At 33.8% G+C, this 15090-nt stretch overlaps 1 protein-coding gene across 2 annotated transcripts in view; it reads right to left on the reverse strand.

Moving 5' to 3' along the window:
* The window catches only part of GAS2 (growth arrest specific 2), a 155043-nt gene that overhangs the window by 67606 nt on the left and 72347 nt on the right, over positions 1-15090 (reverse strand). For both annotated transcript variants that reach the window (XM_060104427.1, XM_060104425.1), the window contains exons 4-5: positions 12175-12316; positions 504-567 (exon numbers count right to left, since the gene is read on the reverse strand). In XM_060104427.1, the coding sequence (XP_059960410.1) occupies positions 504-567; positions 12175-12316 (206 nt within the window). The remainder of the gene's footprint in view (positions 1-503; positions 568-12174; positions 12317-15090) is intronic.

The raw sequence follows: 15090 nt of genomic DNA on the forward strand, positions 1-15090 counted from the left end.
ACTATCCATCCACTCAGGAGTAGAAACCAAAAGAGCTGAGGGATGAGATGTTAAATGGGGAAAATGAGGAAAAAGGAACAAAAGAAGAGGCTGAAAATTATTAAAGAGTAAACAGGAAGAGAGGGGTGAAGGAGCTGAGAAAGAGAGAGAATAATGGGAATAGACTTTCCACTAAGGAAAGTATAATTGTCACATACAATTTCATGTATAAGATCCTCCCCAGCCTCCCAAGAAAGAGTTGCAAGGAAAATGTATTCAATTAAAGGATATTTAGAAAATGCTTAAACATAGTGACTTTGACAATAAGGCCATGATGTTAAGAATATTGGTGGTCCACTTTTTTAGTTTGAACAGTTGTTCTCAAGATGTTCATACTGATCATATTTGAAGGAGTTGCTTCTCAACACCTAGGTTAAACATCAGCAATGAAAAGGCAGCAAGCTTCTCAGCTGCTTGGATGCTGAGATGGTCAAGTCTTAAGTAGCGGCAGTAGTACGACCTACCTGGCTGCAATCCGGCCAAGCTCCAGCAAACAGAGACACACTTCTCTGGGTTGCTTGTGGAGGACTGAAAGACAAGACAAAGGTGGACACCTTTACAATAGAAAGGACAGTGAAGCAGCTCAATGGGGAGCAGGATCAACTCCCTCATCGCTATGGTCCCAGTAAATGAGCTAGTCTTCATTCTGACATTCATAGAAACCATCCTACCCCACAGTACAGTTAGCTTTACTAAAGTCCTAAAGCAGTTTTCAAAACTCTTTGCCCAACTTCCTCCCCCAAAGCCATGAGTCTCAGGAATCCCACCCTGAAAATATTTTCTTCAATTAGTTAATATTTGTACGTCAATATTGGAAACACATGTAGCTATAATTATGATATAAATAGTTGATGGATACTTAAAAACAGACAGCAAACATAAGACTATGAAGCAAAGTCTGGTCTTTTAAAAATCCTAACTCTATCTTCACCAGTGATTTTAGCAGAAATAATGCAATGAATAAGGATTAAAAATTACACATCACGGTCCTTTGTTATCCTCCAAACAATAACGTCAAGTGAGCCCTCTGAAACTTGCTGTCTTCTCCTAATGAAATTTGATTAAATGATACTTTAGAAAGAAACACTTTCAACTGACTGAATTTTGTAAATATGTACAAATATATACCATAAGCCAGTTTTGCCCATAAAATGAGCAAATTAGAAGATGGTTCTTTGCACTGATATTTCTTTTCTAATATAATATGATTACTTAATAAAGCTGCTTTATCAATTGCTCTGGACACATTCAGTGATGTTGACAAATCATACTTGCATTTGTTGAGCCTACCAGAGGAGTATGTACTGCTTATACTTTTTTCTTTTTAAACTAAGATTAGAGAATTTTTAAAATGTTATTATATACAACACCTAATAAAGACAACAGATATTGGGGGGAAAAGATTGAATTGAGAATGGTCTTTACATAGACACAATATCCTGATAAAAGAAAATACTAGCTTATTGATAAACATTAAGAAAAATAGCAATATTGCTTCAATTCTTAAACATAGAATTTTATAGTAATTTAATTTCCCAGCTTTATTCTATTCCCCCACTTAAATATCTAATTCCTTCTCTCCACAGGTTATGGCAGTGGCAATATTTGCCACTGACACCAGAATGGAATTTGTTGGGAGTGTGTGGTGAATAGAAAAATACATTTACTTAGATTATAAAAGTATATGATTTCAGTTGGCTTTAAACAAACAAAAATTTATTATCTTGCTATAAAATGTCATCTTTAAAGCTTTTAAAATAAGTTCTAATATCATCAGCAATGTTCATTAAAATAGAATTGATTATGGGAAATCTGAATTACAGAATCTTTCCATTCTTGGTTATATAAATTTGAGTTTCAGCTAACGCTTAGTGAATTGTCATAAAATCCAGGTTGGGGAAGTCTAAAATTAGTTTTAACTAAAGGGCCTTAAAGCAAAGATATTTACTACCTCCAGTTTCAAGTGCACCATTAGCTGCCTCTGGCTAAATGATACAACTTTTGATATATTAAATTGACTTCAGTGCAATGAGATGTATGGACTGTAATATCACATAGGCATCAATTTCAAACAGAGAACAATAACAAAAATCACAAAACAAAAGCAAACAAATGAAAATCAATCTTCTTGTCTAGATAATCAGTTTCTTCTGATTTGGACTTTTTTATCCTATTCATGGTACAAAATAACAAACAGGAAAAAGGAATACATGAAAGCTGAGGTGAAGAAGATGTTTAAGGCCCTGCTAGTACCCTCATCTTCAGTGAAAGCTGTGTGAAACAAGTAGCTAAAGCTCAAGGAGACTTGGATACAATATCATGCATTTTGTGATGGAAACAGTGTTAAAATATGAAAATTATTTGTGAACTGACCAAACTGTGCCAATATGCAGTCAACACCAACTCTAAAAAGCAACACCTGACTGAACTATCATGATTCTTTAATCAACATATTGTACTTATTTTGAGAGTATATAAGAATTGGAAGTAAATACCAATAGATACAGTCAATGGAAAATAAAATTCATTCTGAAGAAAAACAGTAATGTGGGTAATGTAAGAAAGACAATGTGATATGTAGGATGCATTGCTATTGTGTATTCAGCTATCAATTTAAAACAGCTTTTGCATGCCAACACGAAAATATCGAATCTACCATGGACTCATTAGAAAATCAATTTGGCAAACTGAAAAGTAACTGCATGATTCTCCTTTTTATATCCTTAACAGAACCAGCTTATAAAATTTAAGACAAATAAACATCTCACTCAGCATCATTCCTTAGGAAAATGATAATAGAAAGATGATGTTTTACTTCCCAGTTTTCTTGGAAGTGTTATCTTTAATAAAGCAATTGCTTCATTGTTTCAAAACACATCTATAATATTGTCTCACTTGTTAATGGCATTTTGAATATTGGGCATATCATGCCTGATCCATAATGGCCAAAAATATCATGTTTGATGACTTGTAAGCAATGAATGAGTTAAATCTGCAGAGAGGCATAACAGCACAATGACAAGAACAGAACAGAGCAATTACTCAGTAAACACTATGTCTCAAATTATCAAGGATGGGGCTTCCCTGGTGGCGCAGTGGTTGAGAGTCCGCCTGCCGATGCAGGGGACACGGGTTCGTGCCTCGGTCCGGGATGATCCCACATGCCGCGGAGCAGCTGGGCCCGTGAGCCATGGCCGCTGGGCCTGCGTGTCCGGAGCCTGTGCTCCGCAACGGGAGAGGCCACAACAGTGAGAGGCCCGCGTATAGAAAAAAAAAAAAATTATCAAGGATGATGACAATTATGTTGTGATGATAATGGTTGTGACAATAAACAAACTGAATAAAGGCTAAAATCTTACCTAGCATATTTAGAAAAGGCAAGAATTTAAATTATATCAAATTTTATTTAATTGTAAAAGCAAACACTCTTACCTTATTCTATAAAATTAAATTCAAGAGTCTTTAAGTAGTATCTACATTCTACCAAAGAGGTGCAATATACTAAAAGTTGTCTTGTGTTTGGTTTTTGCACTCAAGAAAGTTCTAAACTAAAGTTAACAGATGGAAAGAGAATAGTGACCATGGGATTCGAGCCACAAAGATCTGGGTCTGAGTGTGAGCTCTAAAATTTACTAGTTTTTTATTTTGGGAGATCATAAAATCTCAGTTTTCTGAGGGAAAATAATGGTGTGTATCTTGCAATATTTTTGTGTGATTTAACACAATATTATTCGTGTTATTCCTAGCCAATGCTTGGCACATAGAAAAGACTTCCCAAGGTTAGTTTTCTTTCTTTATTATTATTTTTGTTGTAAAATATTTGCTTAAAGATTATCTTCATTTAGCTTAGTTAATATTAATACACTCATTTTTTTTCCTATAAGCATTTTTTTGTCTGTGCACCTGTCATGTGTAAGCCACCATACTAAGCAGTGGAAGAAACTTCAGAATTAAAAAAAACTACTATGGATAGATGTGTATAATTTAAAGCAGTTATTATAATGAGTGTATTTTGAATATTTTGTCATTTATATTATATCAGAAATAGTTAATTCTAAATTTAATCAAATTTAAGGTTAAGTAGGTCAATTTGGCCGGCATATATAGACAGATATAAAGGAGAGAGCCTATCATTATTATGGGTTTGTGCTAAGTATAAAACTTAAGTAACAATTACATTAGAACATGTCATTTTATGAAACACTAAACATCTTACTGTCAATTTTTCTGCATCTCTGGGAATAAAATAACTTAGATGAGCCCATTTTCAATAAGTTACCTAAGTTGATTATATATTGTATATATGAATGCATGTTTTTGTCAGGATGACTAGAAAGACAATTTTTAGTATATTGCATTTGAACTAAAGCCTTTATGTTGAGTTGTATGTACTACTCATTTTAAAGACATTTTACTGATTTGTCTTTTCAAAAATATAAGGAAATTTATACTTATATTGAGGTTTATGGTAGGAAAAATTTTTTTCACTCTATCATTACAATATTAATATGGTCTTTTGCTTTGAGTTATGGTTAGAAGAGGGGATCACTATGGCTTTCTTTCCTCTGAACAAATCCTCTTTAAAACAGAAAGCTGTCTAGTCACTGGTGATTATTATGAAAAAGGTCTTATCATTGGAGGCTTCTTTTTAAATAACCAAAACTGTTTCGAAGAAAAGTATAAGGCAGAACACCTTTGGGAAAAGCAAACAGATCCCTGTTCAAAATATGTGGCAATCTTATAACCTAGATTCTGTTAAAATCTCATGGGCATCAAATGTCAAATGGAATGCTGCTAGCTCCAGGAATAGAAAATGAGACCTTCTGCTAAGGCAAGGGGTAGAGTTTTAATGTCACAGAATCTGCAAGGATAAAATGCATTAGACCATGAATGTATAGTTTACCTATATATATTATGTTTCAACAGATGGACAAAAAATGAAAATATGAAAATTTCATTATCTGTTTGGTTTATATACATTAGAGGCAATAATATTCATGTTGGTTTTAAAGGAAACTATATTTTAGATTTATATTTAAGAAGAAGTTTGCAAAACTTTTATTTTTGACTGAATATTAAATTGTGAAAATATCATAAATTTAATAGCTTCCCACCTCCCCAGAGCAGAGAACAGATTCTCATACTCAGAAAGAGTGACATAGTAGAAGACATTAAACTAGATGTCAGAAGAACTGGCTTCTAGTCCAGGCTACATAATTTTCTCATCTCTAAAACGTGCCTTCTACTTGCTCTTTCTTATGAGGTAATTTTATGGTTAAGGGCATTTGGTATGTGGTAAACACTCAACAAATTTTACTCCTTTGCTACTTAAGTGATGGTCCACAGACCAGTAGCATTGGTATCAGCTGGAAGCTTGATAAAAATGCAAATTATTGGGTCCCACCCCAGACGTATTGAGCAAAATTTACATTTAAGCAAGGTTTCCAGGTGATGAATATGCACATTAAAGTTTGAGAATCATTATATTAATCAATGTTATGATTGTTACAATAAACATCAATTATAATTCTATATATATTTTGGTTAAAATATTCAAATGTGATTTGATATATGGAACATGCTCTAGAAATGTTTAAGATAACAGTGATGATGATGATGATGATGACAAATGGAGGAAAAAATAATTTGTGAATTGGATTAGCCCTTAATGGGTATTATGGGCATTTATCACCTACCAGGATCTATAAGGTACAAAAGATTCCTCCCAAGAAAGTAAAGGGTAAAGTAAAGTAAAGGCTGTCTACATCATGTCACTCCAAGAAAGTCACATGCAGAAATCCTTGAGTTTAAAGATAGGGAGCAATTAGGAAGAGCAAAGAAATTTAGGTGCCTTAAAACTGATCTGAGGGAGGCTAAAGAGAAGAAAAGGCAAACAAGAATAAACTTCACAAACTCATGAATGCTGAGTGTGTGTGTATCCAAATTTCTCAGAATCACTGTTTGCATTTAAAACAGGATACAGCAGCTGTATAATTCACATAAACAAAGAGAATTCATTCATAATCTCATCAGTGATGGAAGTTGTATAGAATAAAATGTAGTTAATTGCCTTTGCCACTAAGTCAAAAAATGTCCCAGAGCAAGGAGTGCCCTTTCTGTCTCTAGCACCCAGACCTTATGTGAAATTAATGGATTAAGTCACTATCACTCAGAGCAGCAGGAGGAGTCAAGAGTCTCTTCTAATTTGGTTTTTATTTATATTTTACTTTTCCTTTTACTTGAAATCATCACATGAACTTCTAAAATTAACTCATACAAAGCATAACTTTCTGTAACACAGGTACATGATCTTTGAAGGTTAATGAAGCTGAATTCAAATCCTAGCTGGGTCACTGAGAAGTTGTTAATATTGGGCAAGTTATTTAATTCTCTTGGTCCTAACCTAGCATTTTCATTATAAAATGGTGGTTGTTGGGAGAGTAGATATGATAGCACATGTGCACTGCTAGGCTACCCTTATTGAGCATATAACTATTGTTATTTAATATTGCACAGTGAAATTTTTTTTTTTTTTTTTTTTTTTTTTTTTTTTTTTTTGCTGTACGTGGGCCTCTCACTGTTGTGGCCTCTCCCGTTGTGGAGCACAGGCTCCGGACACTCAGGCCCAGTGGCCATGGCTCACGGGCCCAGCCACTCCGCGGCATGTGGGATCCTCCCAGACCGGGGCACGAACCCGCGTCCCCTGCATCGGCAGGCGGACTCTCAACCACTGCGCCACCAGGGAGGCCCGTGCACAGTGAAAATTTGATTCTGGAAAAGCTAGAAGGCTGTCCCCTTTCCTAATTCAACCCTGACTCCATCAAATCCTTGATACTGGGAGACATTTAGTTCTCTCAATCAGATTCCATACTGTACTGTCCTCATTTACATTTCTTTTCTGACATATGGGCAAATCGCTACATTTGGAAAGAGTTTCTGAGCTCAGGCTCAGAATTAAGAAGCTAATAGGGGCTTCCCTGGTGGCGCAGTGGTTGAGAGTCCGCCTGCCGATGCGGGGGACGCGGGTTCGTGCCCCGGTCTGGGAGGATCCCACATGCCGCGGAGTGGCTGGGCCCGTGAGCCATGGCCACTGGGCCTGAGTGTCCGGAGCCTGTGCACCACAACGGGAGAGGCCACAACAGTGAGAGGCCAGCGTACTGCCAAAAAAAAAAAAAAAAAAAAAAAAAAAAGATGCTAATAAAGTACTTCATAAGAACAGGTGTCAAAAAATCCAAAGTCTAAAATTTATTGTTCCTGGGGAAGAAATAATGTGAATATAAATGACCCAGAGCTAATTTGATATCCTGAAGTTGTTATTCTACATTAATATTAATAAAAGTAATATAACTTTTTTTCTACAGAAATACTCTTATAGTCCTCAATACAGACAACAACAACACCAAGGGATGATTTATCAAACACTGGAAGGCAGGCATAGATTCTTTTTCTGATGCAATATGTATAAAACAGAAAATGTTAATGTTTAAAAATCCGCACACAATCCTTTTCACTTTTGTGCAACATCAGACCAATACTGTAGGTAGGTCAGTGCTTGACCAGTGTTCAATAGAACAAAGAATTGTATAAAACTACTCTTCAGAGTCATGCATCAAAAGAAGACAGTGCCACACAACAAACACAAATACAGAAAATAAAAATAAAAACCAAATCACACACATTTGCATGCTAGCACAGCAGATAGCAAACCCTTTTCTTGCTGAGTAGATTCTTTCTCAGAGAAATAGATGAAGAATAGTCACTGGCCTCCAAATCCTATAATCATCCAATAACATAATAATATTGACACAATTACAGCAAGCAAAAACATGTGCATTTTTCAAATATTCCCTCCCCCATCCTTTTATCTTTTTCCATCTTCCAGCTCACTGGAATGTACATAAGTAAAGCAAAATAAACAAAGCTCTGAGGAAAAAATTAAGCTAACTTAACAATTTCTGAATCAGTGGGCTAAAGTAAATTACAAATAATAAATCCTCCATGCAAGAGTATCACTAATTTAAGGAAATAGTTTCTACTTAAAATATCTTAGAAAAAAATCATATAGGAGCATCAATTTTAGGGTTCATAACAAAATTTTTTTAATTGAGAATAAGTCATAGATTTTTGGTCCTAATGTAAAACAGCCCTTATAATATGTTGATGTATAAAATACACTGATGTATAATATACTGATGTCAATAAATCTCTGTGCAACTTGGTTCAAATTATCTTAATATAAATAAAATTGTTCATGTTTCAGATTACATGCCATACCTGTTTATGGTCTAAAGTGTGTTAATAGAGAATTGAAGAAGAAAATGATATTACTTACAACCCAATTACTATTTATCTTACTTTCAGATTCTGAATATAGTATTTTTTTGTTATTTACTAATGTAAATGCTGAGACCTCATGTTTATATTATATCATAATTTTCCCATATTCTTAAATAGTCTCAAAAATATTATGAATATTATTTTTGCTTGGTATCTATGAATGACTACAGTTTGTTTAAGCTACCACCAAATAGATTCAGTTCATACCCTTTTTTACTCTTATAAAAAATGTTTCAATGGACATTCTATTGCTTATCTCTACTTACTTCCTTCAAATAAACTTTTAGAAGTAGAACAACTTGATAAAAATATATGAGCACTTCTTAGATCTTACATAATGTCAAATTGCCCTCCAAAGATGGCATGCCAACTTCCAGTTTTTTTTTCAGCAATGTATAGAAGATCCCACTTTCCTCTATACTCAGCACTAAATATACAATTGTTAATCCTCGCTAATTTTTCATAGTTTTTATTTGCATTTGCCTTATTACTAAGGTGTCAAACATTTTTATCTCTGTTTTGGGCTTTTATAAGTCTTTTACGAATAACCTGTTCATGATATTTATCCATTTTTCTACTGTCTCACTTCTGAAACACTATTCTGAGATATTAGTAAACTTATAATCCAAGAACTGACATTTGACAGAGGAAAAATTCTCTCTCAAGAATGTCTTAGAAGATAAATGGAAGGTTACACTCTGTATGTGATCGCGTCATGTGGCATAGAAAGTTATCTGCCAAGAATCACAAGGACAAGCACGAGAGAAGCATATGGAATAAGATGCTGTCTATACTCCCTAGTTCATCCCTGGCATCCCTTCCCCATCCACTGAGATTTCTTGTCATTAGCTGTTGTGGAAAGAGAACAGATAGTGAGTCATGAATTAAGATCCTCCTGCAAATAATCGTACAAAAAAAAGCACTGCAACAGAGGGTAACGTATCAGTTGCCACAAAGATAAGAATGCTTTATGCAGGCGAAGACCTTTGAAGAGCTAAAGACAGAAGCCTCTTGATACACATTCAGTACAATGATCTACTTTATCATTCATTCAAACAGATTTTTCCCCTTCATCAGGGCATCTTGTCCTTTTATTTGCTGTTCAAAACACTAGGACACAAAGGATGCTCTTCATCTTGTGTGCTACTGAAATGAAATCTTGAGGTAGGGAAAAAAGAAAAAACCCTTGCCCTAAATTCCCTTTCAAAAGTGAAGTGTGAAAAGACATCAAGCAGAGTACACAGTATTATTGTTGCAAGAAAGTCAATTCTGCAAGTGCAGCGGCTCAATCACTTCCTCACTCACAAGTGAATAATAAGAAAAATCCAAGGAGAATGGGTTCCACTTGGGGAAATGGAATTTCTCATTGGCCTTCTTCCTGATTATCATTAACATCTATGGGTACAGCTGTTTCCTTTCTCTGAATAATCCTGAAGTCAATGCTATAGTATTGGCTCCCTTCTTCCATCTCCACAGGGCCTATTGTACATCACCTCATGCCCTATTCTGAGCAGCAGAAATTTCAAATTTATCTTTTCATTGAGTAGCAAACTAGAAAGTCTAACTATTTGATTTAGTTTGGTACTGAGAGGATTCAAAATTATTTTAAAAATTTATAGCCTTGAAAATTTGGTCTTATTAAACCTTCTTGGCTATATAAATACATTTTAATTGCAAAGTATAAGTGAAGTTATTCTGTAGAAGGTAACCAGAATCAAAGATATTTTAACAAAATACTCAACAGTTATGACATATAAATTATCATGTATTTAATTTTTATATAAAAATTTCTTGTTTATGAAGTCAGTTTTTTTCAAACAAGGTGAAGAACTCGACCATCTAAAAATTCTTCATGACATAATTTTATATGCTACAGAGTATGTATTTATGTACCAGGACCATTGTTACATAAGCTGCTTTATGCTTTATTGTTTCAAAATAAAATGTATTACTTATTACCTGGATGGGGTTTTAAAAAGCCATCCAAGCTTCTTGGAGTCCAACTGAAAGTTTTGCTAGTTCAATTAACAAAAGAACTTATGAGTAGTAAGAAAATTGAGACAAAACCATATTTACATTCAGAGCTCCTAGTAATCCACTTGGCCTACAGTAGTCACTGAAAAAATGCTTTTTTTAATGGAAAGCTGTGCAGTAAACAAATTAACAAAAAATAAAGCAGTTTCCCCATGTGGCAGTTCTTCAGCAATGCAGGGGCACTCTAGAATTCTAAATCATGATGTTATTTGTCCACACATAAAGAGTGTGCTTCTTGTGACTAAGATTTGATTTTTAAAAATTTATATATGTATAAGTGTGTGTGTGTGTGTGTGTGTGTGTGTAGACACACACACAGACATTTACTAGATCTTTCAAGGGTTTTTTTCGCAACTCATCCACGCGCATAAACCTATAAACATGAAAGTTAAAATCTATTTGTAAAATTACCACTGCACTGAAAAAGAATTATATCCATGCATATCTTCCACCAACTTTTTTTTACTTTGATGTGAGGAAATGGTAAGAAGACTCAAAGCTCACATATACAATGAGCATTCATAGAGCACACTGTTGTATATAGTATGCTTCTGTGCAATTTTTCTGGTTAAATTTTTCTTTCAGGTATAAAGTGTTCTCCTAGTCTAAGTTCATGTTATTCTCTTCTCTGCTGGGAGACTTCTCAGAAATTTGATGACAGTATTTCCATATCACATCAACTCCTCTTAGTACAAATACAAGTTTCCTTAAGCACATAAAATGAGTAAGACTTTAGCTGCTCTACCATCAATTTCCTAGGTTCAGTAGGGGAATGCTGTTTTGTGAGGTCTCAGGGCAAAGTGTATTCTCATTGTTCAGAAGGCAGTTTGTATACTTGTTCTCTCTGAAGGATGTTCAGCTTACTGTGATGTTAATATTTGTATTACGTGATTTTCTGAATTGATTTTTTAAAGTCTCAGGTAAAAGAACCAAAGCATTTTTCCCCCCAAATGTCTCCTTTCTTCACTTAGTTCCACTTTACTAGAATTGGACTTTAATTCCAATATTTTCCATAGTAGAGTTCTACTTGGGTAGATCTTATATCGAAGGTTTGAACATTTAAGGGTATCAAGTAATGTTAAAACACTGAATGATCTAATGTATGTTTTCTCCCAAGGAAATACAAAACTATGGTATAGAAGTGGATTTGCCAAAATTCAATCATAAAACAAAACCCCCACAATTATCTGGGTAGGCCTAGGCACTAACGTATCTGTCTCTTATTCCATCGTCTTCAATTATCCTAATCTCTTGCTTGTTTGCCTAATTTTTAACTAGCTAAAAAATAAGTTTCATTAACTAACTAAAAAAATCAATTTCAAGAAAGATAGAACTTATGAGAGATGGTGTTTTCATACTTTTGTAGAGGTGAAAAGATGAAAATTCTCTTAATGGAGGGCTGGAACATATATAGCTACCCTTCTAGTCCAGGTAAGAGCCTGGTGGTAAAACTTAACCCTACATTTTCCAAATATCTCCCAATTTTGCATTGTATGTACTTATTTTTAACCAGGAAAGGATTCTGCTACTTAACACTCCTGTTATTTTATGCACAAGGTGACCAAAGATTAACAGGGTGAATTTTTCTACCTTCAAAGACTCAAGTTTACAAAAAAACTGCAAGTTTACAACAAACTACAATTGTTTTTAAAGTTAACAAAGTGTGAAATGACATCACACAAAAACAGTTAGGCTTGAGAGTTATACAGACAAACAATAATTTTAATATTATATCAGCTAAAATCCTGAAGGAAATGTACATACCCAAACCTTCCGATTCAAACAGACATGTTTCATCTACCCCTAAATCTCGGCACCAGGATAAGAAGTTTGCTGTATTGTCTCTGGCAAAAAAGGATCCTGGGGGTGCACTGGCCTTGCATGGAATCTTCTTTAAGGGCAGATTCTGAAAAACAAAGAAATCTCACTCTGGTGGAATATCTGGCAGTCATCACAGTGACACATTAAGTGTACATTTATGTTTTCAACAAAACGCTTGGTACAATCTTATGTCAATAAATAGGTTTGTAAAGAACTATAGGAAAGGACATGAAACTCAAATGAAACTTAGTTCTTAATTAAGAGACTAGGAAAATCTGTGCCTGTAAACATATACTTGTCTTTTTAGTATCTAGAAGTAAACATACATAAATCCCTTCCCTGGTTCAGATTGCCTCTTTTCTTTCTCTTCTACTATTTTTTTTTGGCCTTCTCTTTCATCTAAGTATTCTGTCAGTATTTCTCATAAAGTATGTATAAATGAATTTCTCACTTGTGAAAGAAGAATGAAACACAAATGCAGTATATGAATATAGATAAAATGTAACACACACACCTGCATTTTTATGTGTATACATACACACACACAATAAAAATTACAATAGAATTATAAAGTCAAAAGAAAGCAGCAGAATTGTCTAACATCCATAATTCTCTATCACCAATACTAAGAAAAGGAAATAATAAAAATTTTAATCTTTTAACAATAACATTTTACCATCATTCTTCCAGACTATTTCCTTTTAAACCATAGATTATTGCTCTCTTATGTAATATAAAAATAATTCTGGTTGGATTTCTGCTATCTGACCTTGAAACATGTTTACATTCTGCATCATTTCTCTTCCAGGATAAGAAAATTCTTAAGAAAAGGGAGTGTGTGAACCCGGATAGACTTTTCTATTATCAGCCTCATAAAATTTTAGCCCTGGAAATCTCCCTTACCATACCAAATGTTATAAAGAGTTGTGTGAGGTTTTTTCCTTTAATAGAATATAACCAGTTTTCACGGCATTCCATGAAGTCACAGAATGTGATTCTATGTGATGTGAAAGACTGAGCCAAGTATTTGGATGATCTGGGCTAAACAGAGCTTTGCCTCTGAGAGCAAAAAGATCAAGGGAGAAGCATTTTGTGATTTCAATTCACAGATAGGGTTATTTCCTCTATTCTCTGTGAACAAGAAAATATAAACAAAATGTTGTTGATTGTTGAGGTCATTTACAAAGATGGTTATAAAAAAATGAAATAGTGGTCTTGGTGTACTGGTGAAGCCTAATATCATCAAACTGTTACTAGGGCTTTTCCTGTCCAGGGATTTTATGGCTACATAACTAAAATATTCAGTTACTACATCACTCAAAGACTGTGTCTGCCCAATAGCAAAGATCCATCTCTTTGTTGCTGACTGAATCTGTTTTAGGCTTAGACATAAAAAAAAATTTTGCATGAATACACATATATTTATATATACATATAACAATACCCCTTAACAAATTTGGTTAAGTAGTGGTTTTCAAAGAAATGCTTTCCTATATGAATTGTAAAAAACAATAAGAAATATCATAGTTTAATGTCCCCTTTATAAAATATTCATGAACATCAGTCAATACTTATTAAAATTAAAAATCATATATCCCTAAATCTAGCAATTTACTCCTAAAAATATATCTTGCAAATATAATAGTATTATTACTTTAAAACATATGGACAGGTATATTTGTTGCAACACTGATGGAATAGGAAAAAAATACACATAGAATGTGTCAAGAAAGGGCTGGTTGAATAATATATAGTATACAAATACAATGGAACTCTGTGCAATAATTTAAAAAGAATAAGATAAATATATATGTGTTGGACCATAAAAATGTGCAGTATATACTCTTAAGCAGAAACCAATAATTTGCAAACACATATGTACAGTACAATTTCATTTTATGATGTGTGTGTATGCGCATACGTACTGGTGCATGTATGTGTACATACACACACAGTATAGATGGTCATATATAAAGTTAAATTTCATATAAATATGTTGTATTATAAATATAAATATTGTATTTATTTATATAACATTAATTTAGGAAGAATTCAAGGAGGACATCCATCAGATTGATAGTAATTACCTTTGAGGAAGGTGATTGATGCATAGAGAATCATTTATATCTTATTTTACATAATTCTAAAATATGTAGTAGGATTTTGAGTGTTTTACATTTTCTCAATATTTTCCAATTAAATAATCAAATAAGGTAAATCATGTCAGCCAAAACATAACAAAAAGATCTGCTGAAAAAAAGTCTTCAAGAGTTGACTGTAATACTTCTTTATGATGCAAATAGGAAAAGAACACAAACAGAGTCAAACACTAAGCCATTTTAAAATTTACCACCTCTATCCCTGGGTGGGGAAAAAAACCTTGTGAAACCACTTCAAACTGATGAATGAGTTTGCACACAGGAACTATAACCTAGGAACTATAAAATACTTGACATATATAAGGGCATGCCAAAGGACATGAGGTGCATGGTTTTCATGGCAAAAAGGAATACAATATCCAGATTACACCAGAGAAGCTAGATTGATTTGACACTTAATCCACCAAGGGACATAGCTCATAGCTTGTAGAATCCAATATTCTTCCTGGCTGCATACCAACCAAAAATCAAAGGGCCAACAGTCTTCCCAAGGTTGCTGTGCCATTTATACATAAAAGTCTTAGAGCAGATGTCATATTTCACTTGAATTAAAGAACAAATGATTCGATAATATAAGTACTCAATACCTTTGGAACTTATAAATATTTTTTGACATATTTTACACAAAAATATTCATAAAGTTCTAAAAACCTTAGCAATCACTGTATATCTCTCCAAGTTCTGTTATTTTTTAAAAATT

The sequence above is a fragment of the Mesoplodon densirostris genome, chromosome 7 (genome assembly GCF_025265405.1).
Source record: "Mesoplodon densirostris isolate mMesDen1 chromosome 7, mMesDen1 primary haplotype, whole genome shotgun sequence".
Lineage (NCBI taxonomy): Eukaryota > Metazoa > Chordata > Mammalia > Artiodactyla > Ziphiidae > Mesoplodon > Mesoplodon densirostris.